This window comes from Triticum urartu, chromosome 7A (assembly GCF_056163025.1).
Source record: "Triticum urartu cultivar PI428250 chromosome 7A, HENAU_Tu73, whole genome shotgun sequence".
In the NCBI taxonomy this organism is placed as follows: domain Eukaryota; kingdom Viridiplantae; phylum Streptophyta; class Magnoliopsida; order Poales; family Poaceae; genus Triticum; species Triticum urartu.
In genome coordinates, this window is record NC_141879.1 from 485,463,898 (window position 1) to 485,486,996 (window position 23,099).

Below are 23,099 nucleotides of genomic sequence, written 5' to 3' on the forward strand. Positions count from 1 at the left end.
GGGGGCGGAGGCAGCTATTTAAGCCGCTCCTCGCGCCCCCTGGCTTCCGAGGTGGGACTAAAAATTGCGTCCCCATCGCGCCCCACACTGCACGTGGTCGCCGCAAGGCTCAGGAGGCCTATTTTGCACTGTCTCGGGCCGGCCCAGTTCAGCCCAATGAAGGCACGCCGCCACTCGGCCCCTCCCCCGGCCCACGCCCACTCCCCTCCCTCAGTGCACGCGGCCGCCGCAGGGCTCATGAGGCCGTTTTCGGCGCTGTCACCGGCCGGCCCAGTTCGGCCCATAGAGGCAGGGCGCCACTCGCCCCCTCCCACGGCCCACGCCCACTCCCCTCCCCCGCGCGCTGCCGAACTCACGCCAGTTTAGTCCCACCTCGGAAGCGGAGGGGCGCGAGGAGCGACTTAAATAGCTGTCTCCGCTCCCTCTTTCGAACTCCTCTCTTATCACACTGCCCGCAGCCCCGTTGGACCCCATTGCCGGGCCCATTAGTGGGCTCTATCAGCCGCCCGAGTCGCCCCTTTCGGGCTTGATTTGGGTGTATGATTTGTTCCCCACTATGGGCCCGGCTGCGGTGGTTGGGCATATTTTTTTTGAATATTTTTAAAAAATATTATTTTATTTTTACGAAAGTGCAGAACAAATATACTCATTTAAAAAAAATGTACGCAATCTTTGCATGCATGCACCTAGGAATCATATAGAAACAGTACAAATAAACATAATTTCCAAACAGTACAAATAAACATAATTTCCAAACAGTACAAATAAACAGAATTTCGAAACTTCATATAGAAACAGTACAAATCATCACGTAACGGTACAAATCAAGTTTTCTGGCACACATGTGCGAATAAAAATAGCATAGGTTATTCAGACATAACAGTACAAATCATCACGTAACAGTACAAATCAAGTTTTCTGGCACACATGTGCGAATAAAAATAGCATAGGTTATTCAGACATGACTCGTGCGATCACTTTTATTCTTCCTACAAACCAAGCTGCGTCTCTACACCCAGTTCCTGAACAAAACATAAAGAAATGGGTGAGCAAATATAGTTGGTAAAATCAAAGTAGCAACATAACAAAAATAAAAAGGTTGCAACTCACTTCTCGTTCTTACTGCATGTAGCCTTGTTATGACCTGGGAGACCACACAGACTGCACAAAGGACCACTTTTCTTCTCTGTAAAATCTTTTGGCCTACCATTCTTTGTAACGTCGGGGCCCCCCTTCGATCGCCCCTTCTTAGGTGCACCCTTCGTCGAAACTTTCTGAGGATCACCAATACCAGGCTCAACTTGTTGCGCCTGACTTGCCTCCTTCTTCAGCATAGCATACCTTCTACTTCCTATAAGTTCCTCCTCTGAAATCTTTTTCTGCGCTATTATGTTGTCCAGACACTTCATCAACTCGTCGTACAAGAAAGGATCATTTGCTGCAACATGAGCAGCTTCTGCGGTTTTAATGGTTATTGCACTATGCCGTTCTCTCTCCAATGGCCCTGACCAACCCCATCCAAACATATCACTCTTCCGCTGCACAGGCAACCCATCTCTCGCATGTTTGGACAACCGATGCATGACACAACACTTTGGTATTTCAGTTAAGTTCAGATGATGGAGAACAAACAGAATGTGTTTGCATGGCAGCCCTTTCCGAACCATCCTAAGACAACTGCATGTAATAGTTTGTTCTGAGTTACCTGGTTCATAAACAACATTGTACCTGAACTTGTGGTTATCCTTCCATGTCACCATGAATGTTTGACGCCCAATTCCCACGAGCGTCTCAAATATCTCCAGCTGACCCATCTTATGCAAATCATCTTGCAGGATGTAGAAATTAGCAGGTGTGAATACTTTGGCGGCATGCTCCTCAAGGGCCTTATATTCAGTAACCGACGGTGGTTCCTTCTGGAATGCCTCGCAGTCATCGTACGCCTCGTTCTCACGCAGACGAACTATACAGTTCTCATAATGCACCACCAAATCAACAATTGTCATACCGTAGTCCAGGTGAAGGTGAAGGCAGGAGTTGAGGCTTTCACTCCTCTGGTTACTTCGCATACCAAGGAAAAAACCATCGGAAAGATATGAAGCTGCCCAAAGTCTCCTCTTCCTGTACATCCTGTCAAGCCACTCTTCGGTTCTATCCATCTTCCACTTATCATAGAAAGCTTTCCATCTCTGCTCAAAGTTCGCTTGAGAGGTGGCATAGTACAGGAGCGATCTGAACTCATCCAGTGACTTGTAATGTAGGTGCCTTTGCATATTTTTCTCGATATGCCAGGAGCAAAGACGATGGAAAACATCTGAAAGGACAGTCCGAATAGCCCGGATCATTGCAGCGTCATTGTCTGTGATTATTGACTTTGGCTTCACCTCACAGTTTGCCTTCATAAATGTCTGCAGCAGCCACACGTATGTCCCTTCCGTCTCGTCAGCAATGATGGCACAACCAAACACTATGGTGCAACGGTGGTTGTTAACTCCGACAAAGGGGACGAACGGCATACCGTATCTGTTCATCTTATACGTGCTATCAAACACGACCACATCTCCGTAGTCCTGATAGTCCCTCCGCGACTGTGCATCGCACCAGAACATACTCTTCAATCGCCCTTCCTTGTCACGCACATACTCAAAAAAAACTCAGGGTCCTTCTCCTTCCTGCTCTTCATAATGCCAACTGCCGTCTCTGCATCTCCCTTTGCAATGAGCTTCGTTTTTTCTCTGCAACAAAGATTGTAAATGTCCCTCCTGATAAGCCCGCACTTATCATACGAACCGTATCTGCTGATGAAGTTGTCCATTATAATATGCTTTCTTATCCCGGCTGCTTCCATCGCCAATATCTCCGCCCTCTAGCCATCTCCAATCCGTCTGTGTGACCACAAAAAACAAACCTCGTCGGGCCGAGCCATCGCGTGGTTGTGATCATCCACGAATGATGCGACGAACCAAACGCCACGTTCTCTGTCCAGCTTCACCACCATATGTGCACCGCAGTCGCAACGAGTCTCCGGTCTAAGCCTGCGCTTGCGGCCCTCCATGGTTATGAACTTGCTCTGCCTTCTCCCTGCCCTGGAGCAAAGAAACCGCCGGTACCGTATCATTCCCGAAGCACCTCGTTTCACCTTCTGTTTCCTGATACTAAACCCGTGCTCTCTGGCGTGATTGTTGTAGAATATGTATGCATCCCCTTGCGACCGAAAGGTCATAGCCATGACCTTCCAATGTGTCTCAAGCATCTTCTGCTCCCTTTGAGCCTCCTCAATATCAATCTCTCTCTCATCGTCATCAAGTACAGGACCATCTGACTCCTCCTACAACATTCATTTGAAAATATATATGTCAATTACTATCATTTAAATCATACTATTGATCGATGTACAACATCTAACAACTAACCTGGCTCAAGTTATCTGCAAATGATTCCTGCCAACTATGTTGCACATTGTCAACATCCACATCTTCCTGTAAATTTGTACACAAAATATATAGTTAGCCATGCCATACTTTGCAAATTCAAAAATAAAAACAAAATATATGCCACTTACGTTGTCGCTATTTGCGCCATGTTCATTATTATCAAAATCCTCCGGAGGTAAGATATCATATGACGAGACGGAATCGTTGTCGCTGCTGTCATCATCTTCGTTCAAATTATCGTTATCGGTCTTAGTCACCTTATCAGTACCATTCTCGTCCCTCCCGAATGCTGATTCTTCGTCCATGTCAACACGCCAAACTCATAGAACTGCAAAACATCGTGTGTTAGGTTTAGTACAATGCATCATGCCCAAAGCAACGCTAGTTCTGTAAATCATGCCCTAGTCCGTAGAGGAGGCGCTGCGGCGGGAGGTTTTGATGAACCCTAAACCCTAAATCAGTACATGCATGAACTAGACCTCACTTCTATCCATCATGCCCGCCCCATGCCCGCTAGGTTTAGATGACAAACCTTGGCCCGCGGTGTAGACGTCGCCGGCGTTCGACGACAGTGCTGCGGAGGCGGCGTCAGACGTCGGGCCCTTCACGTCCCCGGCGTAGGACGATGACGGTGAGATGCAGCGACGGACGACGTTGCGACGGCGAGGGCGGTGTCGGACGGGGTTCGGGCGGCGAGGGCGGTGTCAGACGTCGGGCCCTTCACGTCTGCGTCGTCGGACGACGGTGAGATGCGGCGACGGGCGATGTTGGGACGGCGAGGGCGGCGACGGGCGACGTTGGGATGGCGAGGGTGGCCTCGGACGGGGTTCGGACGGCGGCGATCGGCCACTTTGGAACTACTGTGATCGGCGGGCGGGCGACCAGATGGGCGGGCGAGAAGATAGGGGCGGGCCTAGATCGTGGGTAGTTTTTGCGGGCGGGCGACCAGATGGGTAGTTTTTTTTCCAACCGCGTATATGTATGCCCTTCCGTATGCCCATTCTGCCCTTCTACGTTTTGTTTGGGGGGGGGGGGGGGGGGGGTCTACCGAAGCAAGCCCCATAAGAATATATCTTGTCGCACTTTGAAAATCACAAGAACTTCATTTCTTTCTGGGGAGGCAGGTCTGATGATAATGGTGGGAGCCGAAGGAGATGGCCAGATCTTCGCTCCCTCTTTATCTTCTTCAGCCATAGAGTAGTCCTGGAAGTGGCCGAGCCGCAACACCGCTGCCCCCCATTCTCTCCTGGAGTCCTGGTCAGCTGGAGCAACGCCAAAATCACCCTTAGGTCTTGACCTGACTATATCTCTGCTACCTCACAAAAAACAATACCTCTACCACCACGTAATGTGAAACATCTACTAATCCATTGGAGCGTTGATATCCAATTCAGCCTAAGGAATATGCAGGTTAATCATAGAGCTAAAAAGCTGGGAAATTCAAAACCAAGCATGTTAATTCACATCAACACATTTCGATCAGCGTCCAGAACAGAAAATCTGTTAATTGAACTGTTCTGAAACCTTCAGCAAAATATGAATGCTAAGTTAAGTAACACACAGCAGGCGTTCAAGCTTAGACAACATAGCTTGAGGATACCATCTCTGATTATAGCCAGAAGCATTTGACCATCAAGGGTACAGAACCTCCTCCCCACCGCTGCGATAAACACGGCATTTCACAGATGGGTTTTCCCTAAAAATCCTGTAGGTTTTCTTGCATCCTCTGCTGGTTGGTAAAACCTCAGGGGACAATGTCATGGTCATTGTTTTCATCAGAGGCGTGGATCTGAACAGAAGTTTCAAGAAATCAATTTCATTGCCAGTTCCTTCGAAACATTCTATTTCTACTTCTTCAAGAGCTGCCAAGGAGATAATTTGACTTCTCCAGTTTTGTGGTTGCTCACAAGGACAATTTGATGGGCATACTTGTCTGCACTGAAAGAGAAGTGAATTACCGTTAATTCTTTACAACCAAAATGCAATTAACTTGTGCGTTTATCTAATTAATCTAGTACTCTTTTTTTGCGAGATTAATTAATCCAATAGTTAGCCAAGCAGTTTCTTTAAAATGCCTTTATCAGGTAGCCCAAGTGAATAATTACCGTGACTTTGTCTATGACCACCTCAAGCTTTTGTATTACAGTGCAGATCCCAAGTAGATTCAACACCAGTGGCCCAAAAATATGCCCCCGTGTTATCAGACTTAGATGCAGAACAAAAAATTTGGGAAGTGATGCTATCTCTTGACTGAAGTTCCTGGCCGCATCTAGTGCATAAAACTGCGAATGTATACGCATGGAGTGAAGGAAATAAAAAAAATCATAGTACAAGGACAACAATTGCGTCTGGTGCATAAGTCTGCAAATGTATAAGTGTGTTGTGAAGGAAATAGGAAAAAAATACAAGAACAACAATTTGGCAACATACCACAAAAGTAATGTTGAGGCTGAACAGAAACAATGCGCTGCACAAATTCACCGACACGGCAAATATGCACACTACACAGCCCCCTTCACTTGTGATGAATTTTGAGAACAGCTTCAACCAATAAGTAAACAGCAAAATAACACAAACAACATGCACATGTGACACGGGATTTAACGTGGAAAAACTTCCTCAACTTGAGGACTAAAAAACCACGGCTGTGGACTGACCGGTCCATGCAACTTCACTATGAGAATGATGAGTACAAAGTCTTCTTTAGAATCTCTAGAGAGATTTATAATACACTCTCCACGTTGCCAACCAACAATAGCAACAACAACCACAAGAAGCAAGATTTCAGCAAAGCAGAGTTTACACAGCTTCTGTACCCTTTAGTGTTTTGCAAACTGCTCTTAAACCGCTGAACCAAACAGCATCAAATTTGGCAGACAAATAGACACATCAGTTCTTGACATCCCCTCCAAATTTCAGCTCAATCGAATATCATTTGCCTATCCAAACTGTTTGTCTCCCAAAACTACTTTGTTTTAAAACTGCAGCAGTCAAAGCTGACAAAATCACTCTCAAATCTAATGCTCCACTGATCCAATTCTCAAACCAGCTAACCAGATCGAAGTACGCAAAGTAAAGAACGGGCTCACCAAGTTTGGGGTCGATCCAAGCACATTTGAGCCTTCAACCATCAGTTTGAACACTGTCTAGTCAGATGCAACAAATCTGAACAGAACCTCTGCTTCTTCTTCTTCCTCTCTCTCAGGTTGTGTTTTCTCTTATGTGCTCTCACTCTTACTCTCACGAATGGCAGCCGCCACCAGCAGGGGTGGAGTGGCTAGGGTTTTCTCCTTGCTCCTTTCACCAGGAAATACTCACAACCGTTGGATGCAGAACAGATCAACGGTTCATATGTGTTGGACTTGTGTGGGCTGATGTTGGGCTGCCAACACGCCTCCATGTGAAGGGACTTAGACCAACAAACTTCCCCTCCCGACATCATGGAGAGTCTCACCGCTTTCCGGCAGCCATGCCAGCGAGCTGGCAGCATACTTCAAGCTTCTTCCTTGTCACCACTTTAGTCAGCATATCAGCCCCATTGTCATCAGTGTGAACCTTCTCAAGTTGCATCTGCTTGGAATACAACACATCTCGAATCCAATGATAACGGACTTATATATGCTTAGACCTTGAATGAAAACTTGCATTCTTACTCAAGTGGATAGCACTTTGGTTGTCACAAAACAACACATAGTTGTCTTACTTAAAACCAAGCTCACAAGCGAACCATTTCAGCCACAATAGTTTTTTACTCGCCTCTGTTACAGCAATGAATTCAGTTTCATTTGTATTCAGTGCCACACACTTTTGCAGCCTACTTTGCCATGACACCGCTCCCCCTGCATAGGTAACCAAGTAACTTGAAGTAGACTTCCTTCTGTCAACATCTTCAACCATGTCAGAATCTAAAAAAGCAATCAGCTTGGCTTCACCACCACCAAAACAAAGTTTCAGATTTGTGTTGCCCCGGAGATATCTCAAAATCCACTTCACGGCTTCCCAATGAGGTCTTCCTGAATTGGACATAAATCTGCTCACAGTACTAATTGCATGAGCAATGTCAGGCCTTGTACATACCATAGCATACATCAAACTCCCTACCGCCGAAGCATAAGGAACATTATGCATTTTCTTTTTCTTCTCATCAGTGATAGGACATTGCTTTTTGCTCAACTTGAAATGGACTGCTAGTGGACAACTCACAACTTTAGCATTTTTCATCCTAAACTTCCGAAGTACCTTTTCAATATACTTCTCTTGAGACAAGTACAACTTGTTGCAATTTCTGTCTCGCTCAATTCTCATCTCGAGAATGTTCTTTGCTGGACCTAAGTCTTTCATAGAAAAACATTTGCTCAACTCCTTCTTCAACTTAGCAATCCTAGAGGCATTCTTGCCAACAATCAGGATATCATCAACATAGAACAATAATATGATGAAATCATCACCTGAGAACCTCTGAATAAACACACAATGGTCTGAGCTACACTTCTTGTAGCTTTGCTCCCCCATGACAGCTTCAAACTTCATGTACCATTGTCTTGGTGCTTGTTTCAGGCCATAGAGACTTTTCTTCAGCTTGCACAGATAGTCTTCTTTACCTTTCACAAGAAACCCCTCAGGTTGCTCCATGTATATTTCTTCCTCCAACTTACCATGAAGAAATGCAGTCTTCACATCCTTTTGCTCAACCTCCAAGTTGAGACTTGTTGCCATGCCAAGGATTACTCTTATGGATGTTATCTTCACAACCGAAGAAAATATCTCATCATAGTCAATGCCTTTTCTCTGGTTGAATCCTTTTACAACTAGCATGTCCTTGTACCTTGAATGTGATGTGTGCTCTTCTTGCTTGATTCTGTAGACCCATTTGTTCTTCAAAATTTTTTTGCCTTTGAGCAACTTCACCAACTCATAAGTATGATTCTTATGCAAGGAATTCATCTCTTCGTGCATAGCATTTTTCCACTCCTTCTTGTGCTCATCTTCCATTGCATCTGCAAAGCATTCAGGTTCTGAACCATCAGATAATAACACCACGTATTGATCTGAGGGATACCTGCTGGAAGGAATTCGACCCCTGTTGGATCTTCTGAGTGGAGCAGCTGGTGGACTTTCTGGTGCCGGTGCTTCCTGCTGATCCGGATCATCAACTTCAGCATCATACTCTTGTTGCTGCTGCTGGGGAGCATCTTCTTCACCTGCACCACCATGTACATCATCTTGTACATCTTCTGCATCTGCTTCAACTTGCACGGGAGCTGGAGCTGCAGGAACTGGGTCAGAATCAACCATGTCTTGCTGCTGCTGAGGAGGAACCTGCCCCTTTGTCTTCACAATATCCTCAATTGTTTGGTCTTGAACAAACACAACATCACGGCTTCTTACAACTTTCCTTGCTATAGGGTCAAACAGCTTGTAGCCAAACTCATCACCACCATAGCCAAGAAAGATACACTGCCGTGTCTTCGAATCAAGCATTGACCTTTCATCTTGAGGAATACGAACAAAGGCCTTGCACCCAAAAACCTTCAGGTGGTCATATGATACGTCCTTGTCACACCAGACCCTATTAGGAACATCTCCCTGCAAAGGATAACTTGGTGAGTGATTAATAAGATAAACTGCAGTCATCAAAGCCTCACCCCAAAAGTGTTTACGTAGCTTTGCACTTGACAATAAGCATCCAACTCTCTCCACAATTGTCCTGTTCATCCTCTCAGCAAAGACCGTTCAGCTGTGGTGTCTTCGAGGGAGTAAATTGATGTCTAATACCTTGCTGCTTGCAATATGCATCAAATGGCCCAATATACTCTCCTCCATTATCAGTGCGAATGCACTTGATCTTCTTCTCAGTTTCTCTCTCAACCGAGGCTTGGAATTACTTAAATACACCTAGTACTTGATCTTTGGTCCTCAAAGTGAAGGCCCAAACTTTCCTGGAAAAGTCATCAATAAAAGTCACAAAGTACTTAGCACCACCAAGAGATCTTACCGGCATTTTGCAAACATCGGAATGTATCAAGTCCAGCTTCTCGGGCTTCTTGTGAGGAGGTAGAGTCTTGAAGGCAACTCGGTGTTGCTTCCCTGCTAGACAATCTGAACATTTCTTGATGTGAACTCTTTTCACACCCTTCAACAATTTTTTCTTCACTAGCACTGTCATCCCCTTCTCACTCATGTGCCCAAGTCTCTTGTGCCATAGAGCACAATAATCATCCTTCTCTAGTGCGTTGACAGAAGCACTAAAGAGCTTAGCATGAACATCATACAACACTGAGACCATTTTACCTCTTGCAACAATCATGTTGCCTTTAGTGAGCTTGTACTGCCCTTTTCCAAAACTGCTCAAGTAATCATCTCCATCAAGCAAACCAACTGAAATAATATTGAGACGAAGTGCCTCAACATGCCTCACAGATTTGATGACTAACCTTGTACCATTTGCGGTCTCCAAATACACATCTCCTTTTCCAATGATAGCTGATCTATTATTGTTCCCCATCTTCACAACACCAAAATCACCTGTTATATAGTTAGTGAAGAGCTCTCTACGAGATGTAGCATGAATGGTAGCATCGCTGTCCGATATCCAAATCATCTCGTCACCATCCACAAGGTTGATGGTTTCATCAGAAACAACAGTGATCTTCTCCTCAACAGTAGAACCAAATCTGCCCTCATTTTCTTCATGCATAACAAGCATGATGTCCTCTTCTACTACAGTAACTCGGTTGCCCTCTATGTCACTATCACTGTCAACTTGCTTCTGATCTTGCTTCTTCTTTTTCTTTTTGTCTTTCTTCCATTTTTCACATTGCCACTTAATGTGGCCCTTCTGATGGCAGTGATGGCACTCATAATCAGCATACTTACCTTTTGATTTGCTCCTACCTCTTTCTGCCCCTTTACCTGGACCTCTGCTCTTACTTCTCCCCCTGGACTGAGTGACCAACACCTCTGAATGTGAGGAGAACTAGCTTCAGCCACCTTTCTGGACTCTTCATTTAGTACCTTGGTTTTCACAAGATTCCAAGTGACAACTCCATTAGGTGCTGAACTGCAAACCGTGACCTTAAAGGTCTCCCAGCTGTCCGGTAATGAGCCTAGTAGCAGCAAAGCTCTCACTTCATCTTCAAATGTTATTTCCATTGAAGAAAACTGATTTATAATGCCTTGAAATGTATTCACATGATCTGCAATTAGAATGTCCTCTTTGTACCTCAAGCACATCAATTGTTTGATCAAGAACATCTTGTTTGTACCTTCTTTTCGGGCAAACAGCTCTTCCAATTTCTGCCATAAGGTGCGTGCATGTGTCTCACCAATAATATGATTCAAAACATTGTCATCGACCCATTGCCGAATGAACCCACAAGCTTGGCGATGAAGTACCTTCCACTGACCTTCCTCAATGCCTCCGGCATCTCAGTGGAGAATATTGTCTTCCAGTATTCTTTCACATACAACAAGTCCTCCATCTTGCCCTTCCATACTTGATAATTTGTACCATTCAAAGAATCATCTTGCTGGTATTCACTTCCATCTTTCACCACAAGAAACTCAGCAATTTGCACAAGCAAACCAAGGCTCTGATACCACTTTGTTGGGGCTGGACAGCAACAATGCGCTGCACAAATTCACCGACACGGCAAATATGCACACTACACAGCCCCCTCCACTTGTGATGAAATTTGAGGACAGCTTCAACCAACAAGTAAGCAGCGAAATAATACAAACAATATGCACATGTGACACAGGATCTAACGTGGAAAAACCTCCTCAACTTGAGGAGTAAAAAACCACAGCTGTGGACCGACCGGTCCACGCAACTTCACTATGAGAATGATGAGTACAAAGTCTTCTCTAGAACCTCTAGAGAGGTTTACAACACACTCTCCACGTTGCCAACCGGCAACAACAACAACAACAACCACAAGAAGCAAGATTTCAGCAAACCAGAGTTTACACAGCTTATGTACCCTTCAGTGTTTTGCAAACTGTTCTTAAACCGCTAAACCAAACAGCACCAAATTTGGCAGACAAGTAGACACATCAGTTCTTGACATCCCCTCCAAATTTCAGCTCAATCGGACATCATTTGCCTACCCAAACTGTTCTTCTCCCAAAACTACTCTGTTTTGAAACTGTAGCAGTCAAAGCTGACAAAACTACTCTCCAATCTGATGCTCCACTGACCCAATCCTCAAACCAGCTAACCAAATCGAAGTACGCAAAGTAAGGAACGGGCTCACCAAGTTTGGGGTCGATCCAAGCACATTTGAGCCTCCAACCACCAGCTTGAATACTGTCTACTCAGATGCAGCAAATCTGAACAGAACCTCTGCTTCTTCTTCTTCCTCTCTCTCAGGTTGTGTTTTCTCTTGTGTGCTCTCACTCTCAGTCTCACAAATGGCAGCCACCACCAGCAGGGGTGGAGTGGCTAGGGTTTTCTCCTTGCTCCCTTCACCAAGAAATACTCACAACCGTTGGACGCAGAACAGATCAACGGTTCATATGTGTTGGACTTGTGTGGGCTGATGTTGTGCTGCCAACACACCTCCATGTGAAGGGACTTAGCCCAACAAGTAAGTGTTAATGGGAGCATGTAGGCAGGTAAGACCTCTTATACAAGGGCGATGTATGCATTACATAAACTAATAGCATGAGAATTCAGGGCATGACTAGAGAGTTGGTGAGCATCAAGTTATAAATAACTTTTCATATTGGCAGCCACAATATCAACGACATGGCAGTGTTGTTGACCTTTCGCCCCAAAGCAGTAATTTAGTTTAGTTGGGCAATATACATGGATTAAGTTTTGTCCAATACCTGCTTCCTCTTTCGATTTGAAGCCTGCATGGTTTCATCAGCTAACACAGTTTTGTCATGTAGTCATGCACCAATGGAACATTCTAACATGAAAATGTAATTTTGGAGCAAAGGAAAATAAAGCAGGACAGTGGACGCACCGGAGCATCTATGGATAACCGTAGGGTATTGCCGCTCTCCTCCTTCCCTGGGCTTAGTCTGCGCAAGCGCCAGACATCAAACCCGACATTTTCAAGGTTGCAATAGATGTCCCACCATGGATTCTCCACCATCGGCGCGTTGAACGACACGCTGAAATCCAAGCTCATCCAGGTCCACACCTCGAACTTCCTAAGCACAGGTGCCATGATGTCGATGCCACACACATCATAGGGGTAGTCCACGACAAGCTCCTCGATCGTCGGTGAGTGGACTCTGATCTTACCGAGACCCCAGCCGTTGCCGACCTCTAGTACGCGCAGGCGAGGGCAGCGCTGGATAAGCTCATCCATGTCGAAGCAGAAGCCAGCGACGGACAGCCTCTCCAGCACAGGGAACTCATGTCCATGGGCCGGCGGTGTTAGATACAGGTTTTGCACTTCCAGCTTGATCGAGGTGGCTCGGTGGAATACAGGAACCTCGATAGGAATCCTACGATCTTTAAAGTTCCCCCAAACAGCAAGGACCAGAGCCGTGGCCCGTGGGCGCCAGCCGCGCGGCCGTACGGAGCAGCGCGGAGACGCGGGCAGGGTCAATCTGGTCCCTGTGCTCCTCGGGTATGTCAATCTCAAGGAGGGAGATGGTGGGGCTGGCGACCTGGACAAGGGCGGCTTCCACGGCGTCCGGCGCGATCTCGCGGAAGGAGAGCTCGGCAAGGTACCTCCAGAGGCCGCGCCATCGACGGGCAAGGGCGCTGGTGAGGGCGGCGGTGCGAGCGCAGCGGAGACGAACGAGTACCTGGAGGAGCAGGTCGTCGGGAAGAGCGCTGATCCGGTCCGTTCCGCCGCCTTCTGAGCGGAAGGGACGGCGCCGGCGCGGCACGGACAACGACGGAGGATTGAGGCGGTGGCCCGACCGCAGCTCCATCGCGCCACTCCGTCACGATGTAGAGCAGGGGGAGGTTGAGTCAGCGCAAGGGGCCGCACAGAGACATGCGGCGGCCGGAAATGAGCGGCGAAGAGGAACGGGGGGGAGCTGCTCTGTTGGGCCTGGGCCGCCGGAGATAGCTTGGGGGACAATGCAGTTTTCATAGGGACCAATTACTCGTCCTGCCTGCCCGTGAAAGACTATCCGCAGCTGATGCCAAACCACATTTACTTCGATGACGACGATGAGTACTGGCTTCGTGAAAAAGATGGCTGCCGAGATATTGGAGTGTACGATTTTGAAGAAGACCGTGTGAACGATCTAGTATCTCCACAACCATGGCTTAATTGGCCGCCTCCATTTTGGATTACTCCAAGTTTTACGAAAATTGTGAAGGCAGGATAGGAATGCTAGCACCCATGTGTTCATTTCGGATTTGAATATCGAATATGCTTATTTATAACATTGCTCGCTTGTTTATCTGCTAGGTTGTTCTCTTGTGAACCAATGAAAACATTTTTAGAGTGAACTTTCTAAACCCTGGTGTAGGTGCTAGTTGTCTCTACTTGTGCCATCCAGCTTTGCCCCAATAGTATATAACCTTGAAACTTTGCAGGTCACTAAAATATCTACTACCCCTGTATCAAAATATAAGACGTTTTTGCAGTTCAACGTTTTATATTTTTGTATGGAGGGAGTAGAAAACATTTTGGTATTTGAATGTAACATAAATATATAAAATAAGTTTTTAAGACTTGTATAATTTTAAGTATTTGTGTTGCACAAAAAAATCCGATGTTTCACATACTGTAGAAGAATGTATTGTTGACCAGCAAAGTTTGAAATTAATATTTTGCATTTTTATTTGGAAAATAAAGGAGAAATTTGGTTGTATTGCTAGAGTCTTTGGTTCCTAGTATGCAAAGTTTATATCCTTTAAAATTAACCACAGTTTTATGCCATGAAATTAGGAGTGCCAGATTTTGCTCTCCAGACTTATATTTAGGAACGGAGGGAGTATAAGTCTTTCTAGAGATTCCAATATGGACAAGAAAGATGTATATTTAGAAACGAAGGGAGTAAAAAAATCTTTTTTATAGAAAAGCATAAATCTGGTTTTAAACTTAATCCTGAACTTTTAGCGAGACTGAAAAAGTTCTAGTAGAAGAAAACACCCTCTTGCAATCATCCTTCACTGTAGAAAAGGTTATGAAGGGCTGTTTTTGATTCTTTTTCTGACGGGGCTCCTGCCCTAGATGGATCCCTTTCTTTTTTCTACCAGCACTTTTTTGATCTGATAAAAGATGATCTCATGAATTTATCTAGTGGTTTGTTGGGCATAATCTAGACATTTATAGTTTAAACTTTGCCATGCTCACACTTATCCCTAGGCTCCACCACCATTCACAATCCAGTTTGGAGCATGCATCTATAATCGAACTTGGCAAATCCGGCCCCTTAAACGCACGTGGACGCGTCTGGGCGTGTCCGCAGGCACTGACCGAGGACCCCTCAAATCGCGTCGTCCGCATCCGTGTACCTCATATCCGAACCCCTATATCCATACTAAATCATGCAACGTCGATCAAACTACGTAGACCAACTGATCGGACATAGAATCAGACATAGGATAGCACAATAGTTCACCAAAAGATCATGAACGGTTGTTTAAAGGTTCACCAAACTTCACATAAACGACAGACAACTTTATACTACATCTAAAAGTTGAAATGAAATTGAACTTCACCACTTCCGGGCCGGTCCTTTCCCCTTCTGGTCGTCGACGTAGATGTAGCTGTCGGCGGCTGGTGGAGGATCGTCTGATTTGTCGGACGAGGAGCCGTGGTCGTCGGATGAGGAGGAGACGATGACGAGGCCCTTGAGGCGCTGGACGGCCCGGTCCTGCTGGCGCCTGAGCTTGGCCAGCCGAGCCGTCTTCGTCGCCTTCTCCTTCGCCTTCCTCTCGGACTGCTCGATGGCAAGCCGGAGAGCCTTTGCGTTCTTCCAGCGGAGCCGCCAGCTTCCGTCTCCGTCGTCATAAGCGACAGGCGGTAGACCCATGTGAGGAGCCGCTCGTCCTCGTCGGGCTCCGCCGGTAACCCACGGTGGCAGCGGGCAGAGCTCTCCGCGGCGTCCCTCTCCCTTGCCCGCTGCCTCTCGCGGTGGGCGGCGCACGCCTCCGACTCCGGCGTGCGCGTCCAGGTCGACGGGGCGAGCACAAGCACCCACCGCTGCCCACGAGGGGGAGCAGTAGCCGGCGGGGCCAGGGGATGGCGTAGGGGAGGCGCGGATTGCGCAGGCCGCCTGTCGGAGCTGCCCCTGGGCCCGGAGGGGCCAGCGCCAGTGGGGAAGTTGCAGCTGCGGCGAGGCTGTAGATCCAGAGCTGCCCCGAGTCTCCACCTTGGAGCGCTCCAAGGCGATGCGGAGGGCAAGCTCATACTCTGGATCCAGCTCGTCGTCGGAGCGGCTGCCGGAGCTTTGACATTGCGCCGGATTCGATCGAAATCGGTGCGGGAAGAGGAAAGGACGGAGCGAGAGAGGAGAGTGAGTGAGCTTGGGTTTCGGAGCAATGAGCCCGATGAGGTCTTTTGTGAGACATCCATGGGGTCGGTGGTGGGCCAGACTTGTCAGGCGGACGTGCCCGGGCGTGCCGGGGCCACCTCATATCCGCCTCATATTTGCGCTGAATATGGGGGTGTCGGTCAGTTCAGGCGTTTAAGACCCATTTAAGGTATCCGTCTAAGTTGAAAAAATGTGACCGGACAGTGACCGGACGACCTGCCCGGACATTTGTAGAGGGTTTGAGACGCCCGGCTGTAGATACTCTTAATCCACTCCGTGTCGGTTGGAGGGGAGCATTCATCTCCATAGTCCAGTTCATCAACAAGCTCGATGGATCTCTTCAGCTGGCTCCAGATTGCCCAGAATACAGTAACTGCAATCTTGAACTCCAGCACATGTCTGCTCCAAATTGTCGGGTGCAGGTTGGGGGCAGTTCCACACCAAAGTGTTCCGAGGCCGCATCCCACGACAGTCTCGCATGAGCAGAGCATGGTGTAGCTATTCCTCTTCGTGCCCACACAAAGGGCAGCAGCTTAACTAGCTCTGCCTCAGCTCAATGAAGCAAAGCAGGGTCGTAAGAAATTCGAATTTTAGGCATTACTTTGAGCTTCCATAGCGACTTCCACACTGAACCATATCATCTTCTCACAAGCTGGTCTTCTAGCGAGGTAAAAGATTGCCGAAAAAGGGTTTCCCCCCGTTTTTTATTCCAAAGCAAATCATCATTGTACATATCACATTGTTGGGGCGAGCAGTACATCAAGCCCAAAGAAAAAGAAAAAAGGCAGCTCAACAAAGCATGGAAAACCCGCGACCGTTGCGCCCTTCGGAAACAAACCACCACAGCCCGAGGCTCCAATCTACCGTGTACTAAGCAGCATCTCCAAGAAGGGATGCGACGCCGACGACGTTGCTACCCGGACAAGTCCTAGGGTTTCCCCAGTACGCGGAGGGAGGTGAGGGATAGCTACTCCCAACACCCTCCAAGAAAGGATAGTGGCACCCGCTGGTGTCACCGCATCGGAGCCGGACGAACCGGTAAGGATTTCTCCCGCACGCCAAACCCCACCGGCCAACCGGAGCCGATCAGCCAAACCACCACCCAACCATGCGCCATCACGGTTGCGCCACCACCAACGCCGTCTCGTTGCGAGCGCCACCATGAGGCCAAGAAGACCGGAAGGAAGATCCAAGCGACGGGAGTAGCAGCACCAAGGCCGAGCGGGAGGGAACCACCTCCACCGCCGTCGTGCGGGAGGCCCGCACCTCCGGCACCGTCCGCGGTAGCCGTCCGGACATGGCAGCGAGGCATACCAGGCCACCCCTGACCCGGCCAGGCCTGAAATGGGCCCGCTAAGCATCGCCGACCATGCTGCAGCAGGCTGGCGTTGACGCCGCCAGCACCCCGCCGATCATCGATGCTCGCCACCGCCTCCTGACGGCCACGCCAATGCCACACCTATCGCCGGCCCGTCCTGGCCCAGATAGGGCCCGACGGGCCCAGATCTGGATCGGGCGGGCGCCGCCAGCTTGTGCCGCCACGCAGGACCGCCGCTGCCTGAAGACACCGCCCAGAGCTCTCCATCCCGCACCGGAGAAACCCTAGACGGGGAAGGGCCGGGGGCCGCCGCCGCCAACGTAGCCCGGGCCAGGCCCGTGGCTGGCGCCGGCGCCGGCGACAGGAAGGAGGAGGAGAGAGGGGGAGGGCTCGTGGGGAAGGAGGGGACGTGGTGGCGGTCAAGAGGAGGAGGAGGAGAGGGTTTACTCCAGGTGAAAGATTCAATCATCCACTAACTTCAAACTTGATTTTCAATCATTGCTTTGTTTTGTTTTCACAAACGCTAGAAAAAAATCTAACCATGACCAGTTTTCGTGCATGAAGTCAACTTGGTTCACCAAAAGTTGCCGGTATCAGCCCAAGTTTACTCCCTCCATCAGTTGTACTTTTGTTCCAGCTTCCAAGTCAAACTTGTTTTTTATCAAAAATATGTCAACATCTACACCACCAGATAGCTATATTTTGAAAACGAGGTTTGCATGTACGTGTACGGCGGAAGCACTCCTGGACCGCTCCTGCGCCCCACGCCCACCCGCCGGTGGCCACTCCGGCCCCGTCGGCCACCAGCCCGCGCCGGCTGCCGCTCCGGCACCGGCGCCCACCGCCCCCATGGCCTCCCCTTCTTCCCCCGTGTCCCCGGCCGCTGCGGGCCGCCCCCGCGAGCGCCGCTCGCTTGAATCGAGCCCCTCCTCCGCCGAGTCTGCTCATGGCGCATGGTCTTACCGCCTCGCCCTGTGCCCGCCTGCGGCCTTCCCATCCCCTTCCTCCCCTCCGCCTCGGCCCTCGCCGCCCTCCATGTGCCCTGGTCCTCGCTCCGAGGTGCATCGGGTCGTGAACGAGGCTGAGGCTGACCCGGCCGCCGGTGAGGGTTGGGAGGTCGCCTCTGGTCGGCGCTGCCCGCGTCCCCGTGGCCTGCGCCGTCGCCGCCGCGACGCCCCTCCCCGCCGACCCCGCTCCTCCCCGTCGCCTCCTCTCCCCGACAAGTGCCCGCGCTGCCTTGGCGCCTGGCATCCCCGCAATGAGTGCCGGAAGGACGTGCGATGCCGTCGTTGCAGGCACTTCGGTCACATCGCCCGCCTCTGCACCGTCCCGCGCCCCTCCCCCTCGAGCGACGCGCCGACGGCCAAGCGTCTGTGCCCGGCGCCCCCCCCCCCCCCCGTTCCCCTGGCCCCTCGGGTTCGAGTGCTACAGGCCCACACCCGCCTGCACCCTCCAAGTCGGGGGTGCGCTTGTCCTCGTCCTCCGCCGCGGCAACAACTGCTGACTCCGCCGCGGTCACACCATCGCTGCTGGATCCGCCTTCCTCCTTACCGCGCGGCTCCGTGCAATCCAGCCCGCGCGCCGTGCCGGTGCCCATGTCTGGTCACCCTGCCTTGCGCCCCGCCGGCGCGGTCTGCTTCATGCCGCGCACTGCGCGTCTGGAGGCCGCTGAGCGCGCCCTCGACCTTGCTCTGGTCGCCATTGTGGCCGGGAACTGCTCTGGTGTCTCCGCTGACGACGTCGCGCGCGTGGTGCGTGAGCGCTTTCAGCTCCCAGAGTCGGCTTTTTCCGTCCACCGGCGGCGCCCTGATGAGTTCCTCCTCCGATTCCGCGACGCGGCCACCCGTGCGGTCGTCGCCGCCACGCCCGTGCGCGCCGCACGATTCCGGCTGATCATGTACCCATGGAGCCGCCTCGAGGGGGCTGAACCCGTCTCCCTGTGCATTGCTGTCGACATCGAGATCACCGGCATCCCCGAGAACAGGTGGGACATCTCCTCCGCCGTGCAGCTCCTCTCGCCCTTCTGTCTTGTCGATTGGCTCGCCCCCAAGACGCTCGACGGCAGCGACATGTCCGTCTTTCAGCTGTCGGCTTGGACTACTAACCACGACGCCATCCCGCACGAGTCCGAGCTCCTCCTCGCCGAGCCCGACGAGCTTTCTGGCGCTAACCCAGACCTTGTCGACCGCTTCGCAGTCCCGATGCTGCGTTTCCCAGTGTCCATCCACGTGCGCCGCGCGGAGGATTTCCGCTTCCCCTCTCCGCCACCCCCGCCACCGCCTGCTGACTCCGACGGCGGCGGGCGCGGTTCCTCACCGCCCGTCCCCGATGCCTGGCCCCGTCGCCATGATTTCCCGCCGCCCGCCGGTGATTGCCGCTCTAGCGGCCCCACGGAGCGGGGCGCGGGTCCTCACCGTCGTCGCCGGCGCGCCGGGCCGCCCTTCCGTGGCTACCAGGGCATTCTCGGGCCCCATCCTGCCGCTGGCAGCGTCACCTCTGGGCCCTCCGTTCGTCAAAGGCTGTCGGGCCTGACCGCTGACCGGGGTGTCGCTACGCGACAGCCTATTCAAACGGCGCCCATGACCACCCTGGCCATCTGCGGGCCGCCAGCTGTCAGCCCCACCCGTGCCACGCCAACCGCTGCTCTCCCATTCACGCGGCCCGCCTCGGATCCTTCCGCCCCTGCGTCTCCACACGGGTGTGATTCCCCTGCTGGCCCACCTGTTCGTTTGGTCATCTGCGGGCCCGACCCGATCCCTCCTGTCCGCCCGCCCTTTGATGCTGCTCTGGTGCTGCGCCAGCCAATCCCCGAGGATTCCTTGCTCCTGGGGCCGCCTGCCCCTTCTATCGCCCCACCTGCTACTCCTGTCAGCACGGATCCCGCGCCTGATCCTGTCGCCAATTTGGCTGCTGCACCCGCTGGGGCTTGCGAGGCCGGGCCCGCGCCCTTGACCGGCGCGCCTGATCCTATCGCCTCTCTGGCCACCGATCCCACCTCGCCTTTGTCCCAGGGCCCACCCGCGAACACTGATTGCGCGCCGTCCCCCGAGGCCATGCAGCCCATGCAGGTCCTCACGCAGCTCCCCGCCTGCACCTCCAACGGGATCGCTTCCTGCCCCGTCCCAGAACATGTACTGGAATATATCAGCTCCATCAGAACGCGCTCCGCCCTGTGCTTGAAACACCCTCAGTGCGCCGCAAGCGTGGTGAATTCCCCCCCAACTTCACGCCGCGTCGCAGCGGCCGGCTCGCCAAGGTGGACCGTGGCCTGGACTCCGAGACAAAGGCCAAACGGGTCCTTCTTCGCCGCCTCGGTCTTCTCGGGGAGAACGAGCCAATCTCCAGTGAGGCGCTTGAGCGCTACAGTAGGCTCTTTGCCAGGCCCCTAGCCAGCGACATCGTCCACGCCTTCGCGGATTTCTTCGGTTGGACCGTCCCCTCCGGCCTCCTCGACGGAGTGTCCCCTCCCGCGCCTCGCCTCATCGAGGCATGATGTGCCTGCCCCGTGCACCCCCCCCACGTTCTTATGGATCGTAGTCTATCCATTGTGTTCTGGAATGTGCGCGGGCTTAATAACCACGCCAAACGTACGGCCGTGCGCTCCGTTGTTTCCTCGGCCGACCCCTGTATCGTGTGTTTGTCTGAAACAAAGCTGAATTCAGTCTCGTCGCTGTCTGTCGTGGAGACGCTTGGCTCCCCCTTCGCCGACTTCTACTTCCTTCCGGCTGCGGGCACTTCTGGTGGAATCCTTCTGGCCTGGCGTAGCGATCGCATCTCCCTCGCCAACCCCATCATTGGGGCCTTTCACGTTTCTGCCACCGTCTCCACTGCCATCGACTCTACCCCATGGTGGATCACCGGGGTCTACGGGCCTCAAGGCACCGCAGAGAAGCTGGCCTTCATGGCCGAGCTTCACGATCTGCGTGACATGATCGCCGGCCCTTGGCTTCTGGGCGGCGACTTCAACATGATCACTTCCTGTGCGGACAAGAACAACGGCAACCTCAACCCACGCACCATGAGCCGATTTCGTCGCTTCATCGCGGACCACGCCCTGCGTGACATCTATCTCCACGGCAGGAGGTACACGTGGTCCAACGAGCAAAGCAACCCCACTCTCGTCAGGAACAACCGCGTGCTCTGCACCCCATCCTGGGCAACCGCCAACCCCCATCACATGATGCGTTGTTTGGCCACGGCCGTGTCTGACCACTGTCCCTTCATCGTGGATTGTGCCCCGCGTAGCTCCGGCAAACGAAGATTCCACTTCGAGAGTTTCTGGCCAAAGCTTGATGGATTCCTCGTTACGGTGGATGCCGCTTGGAACTCCCTTCCGCCGGATCCAGACCCGTTTCGCCGCATCTACGGTCGGATGAAGATCACGGCCCGCCGCCTCCAGAGCTGGGGGGCGCGCACCACGGGCAACATCTCCCTACAGCTCCAGATCGCGCGTGAAATCATCTACCGCCTGGACGTCGCGCAAGACACCCGCCCCCTGTCCTCGCCTGAAATCTGGCTTTGCCACGAGCTCAAACGCGCCTATCTAGGTCTGGCCTCCCTCGAGCGCTCCATACTCCGCCAACGCGTGCGCCTTGGCTGGCTCCGCGGCGGCGGCGACACTAACGTGGCCATCTTCAAAACATGCCGCCCACCGCGCGCAGAAGAACCATGTGGCCTCCTTCCGTGTGGGATCGCAAACCGTGACTGACGAAGGGGAGATGGCCAAAGCGGCCTACGATCACTTCTGCTCCATCCTGGACACTTCTACGGCCAGAGATCACTCCATCGACCTGGCGAGCATCGACCCCCGTCATTTCAACCGTGATGAACTGGAGCAACCGTTCACCGAGGAGGAAATTTGGGCTGCCGTCAAGCTTCTCCCCACCGGCAAGGCGCCTGGACCGGACGGGTTCACGGCCGAGTTCTTACGCGCATGCTGGCCGATCATCAAGGCTGACATCCTAGCCGCGTTTGACAAACTCTATGCCCTGAACGGCCGCGGCTTTCATAAGCTCAATGAGGCCCTTCTCATTCTCCTCCCAAAGAAGCCCGACGCGTGCACACTCGCCGACTACAGGCCGATCAGCTTGATTCACCTGCTGGCCAAGCTTTTTGCTAAAGTTCTCTCTCTAAGGCTCGCTCCGAAGATGGGGATGCTCGTATCCGTCAACCAGAGCGCATTCATCGCCGGCCGCACTGTGCATGACAACTTCCTGTTAGTTTAACAAACCGCTCGCCTGCTCCACAACTTGAAGGCCCCAAGAGTACTCCTCAAGCTCAACATCGCGAAGGCGTTTGATACCGTATCTTGGCCCTTCCTCCTTCAAACTCTTCGCCACCTCGGCTTTGGGCGCCGTTGGTGCGAATGGGTGTGCATCCTCCACTCCACGGGATCCACACGAGTCCTTGTCAACGGCAATCCTGGGCCACCCATCGATCATGCTTGCGGGCTGCACCAAGGAGACCCCGTCTCGCCGCTGCTCTTCGCCATTGCGATTGACACGCTTAACTCCTTGCTCCAGCACGCCTCGCGTGCCGGCTTGCTTCAGCGCCTTACCAATCGGCACGCCGCGTCAAGCATATCGCTCTTCGCTGATGACGTGGTCATCTTCTGCCACCCAACTAGCTCGGAGCTAGCTACGATCCACGAGCTGTTGCGGGTGTTCGGCGTTGCTTCCGGTCTTCGAACCAACTTTCTCAAATGCTCGGCCACTCCCATTCGCTGCAGCCATGAGGTGATCAACACCATTAACTCCACGATTGGATGCGCAAGTCGCCGACTTCCCCATCGTGTACCTGGGTCTTCCCCTGACCATCCGCAAGACCCCCTCTTCGGCTTTGCTTCCTCTGGTGGACAAGATGGCGAGAAAGCTCGCGACCTGGAAGGC

The 23,099-nt window shown here is 51.7% G+C and overlaps 3 protein-coding genes across 8 annotated transcripts; 1 reads left to right on the forward strand and 2 right to left on the reverse strand.

Annotated features, from left to right (window-relative positions):
- Positions 1 to 823: 823 nt before the first annotated feature.
- On the reverse strand, positions 824 to 4,770 carry LOC125525820 (protein FAR1-RELATED SEQUENCE 5). The gene is made up of 4 exons (XM_048690821.2): positions 3,563 to 4,770; positions 3,414 to 3,479; positions 1,111 to 3,328; positions 824 to 1,022 (listed from the first exon to the last, which is right to left on the reverse strand). Exons 3-4 carry the CDS (start codon positions 2,607 to 2,609, stop codon positions 1,010 to 1,012), a joined length of 1,512 nt encoding a protein of 503 aa, XP_048546778.2. The 5' UTR covers positions 2,610 to 3,328; positions 3,414 to 3,479; positions 3,563 to 4,770; the 3' UTR covers positions 824 to 1,009.
- Positions 4,771 to 4,869: 99 nt separating this feature from the next.
- Positions 4,870 to 13,710, reverse strand: LOC147960075 (uncharacterized). Of its 6 annotated transcripts, none has more exons than XM_087538059.1 (3): positions 12,407 to 13,705; positions 12,267 to 12,307; positions 4,870 to 5,372 (listed from the first exon to the last, which is right to left on the reverse strand). In XM_087538059.1, exons 1-3 carry the CDS (start codon positions 13,493 to 13,495, stop codon positions 5,282 to 5,284), a joined length of 1,221 nt encoding a protein of 406 aa, XP_087394185.1. In that variant the 5' UTR covers positions 13,496 to 13,705; the 3' UTR covers positions 4,870 to 5,281. The 6 variants fall into 6 exon arrangements, 5 of the variants coding, with proteins under 5 accessions (XP_087394185.1, XP_087394182.1, XP_087394181.1 ...); XM_087538056.1 differs by having other exon boundaries at positions 12,267 to 12,290; positions 12,407 to 13,689; XM_087538055.1 differs by lacking the exon at positions 12,267 to 12,307 and adding an exon at positions 5,540 to 5,716 and having other exon boundaries at positions 12,407 to 13,681.
- Positions 13,711 to 20,737: 7,027 nt separating this feature from the next.
- LOC147960076 (uncharacterized) lies at positions 20,738 to 21,919 on the forward strand. The gene has a single exon (XM_087533119.1). The coding sequence runs from the start codon at positions 20,738 to 20,740 to the stop codon at positions 21,917 to 21,919; it is 1,182 nt and encodes a 393-aa protein (XP_087389245.1).
- The last annotated feature ends 1,180 nt before the right edge of the window (positions 21,920 to 23,099 follow it).

What these genes read in the sequence shown, in the direction of transcription:
- LOC125525820 (XM_048690821.2), bottom strand. Translation starts at nt 2,609, where the DNA reads ATGTTCTGGTGCGATGCACAGTCGCGGAGGGACTATCAGGACTACGGA.
- LOC147960075 (XM_087538055.1), bottom strand. Translation starts at nt 13,495, where the DNA reads ATGAAAACTGCATTGTCCCCCAAGCTATCTCCGGCGGCCCAGGCCCAA. An exon ending in GGTTATCCATAGATGCTCCG is followed by an intron (nt 5,717 to 12,406) that starts GTGCGTCCACTG and finishes ATACATTCGCAG; the next exon opens with TTTTATGCACTAGATGCGGC. An exon ending in TGGTCATAGACAAAGTCACG is followed by an intron (nt 5,373 to 5,539) that starts GTAATTATTCAC and finishes CTTCTCTTTCAG; the next exon opens with TGCAGACAAGTATGCCCATC.
- LOC147960076 (XM_087533119.1), top strand. Translation starts at nt 20,738, where the DNA reads ATGGATCGTAGTCTATCCATTGTGTTCTGGAATGTGCGCGGGCTTAAT.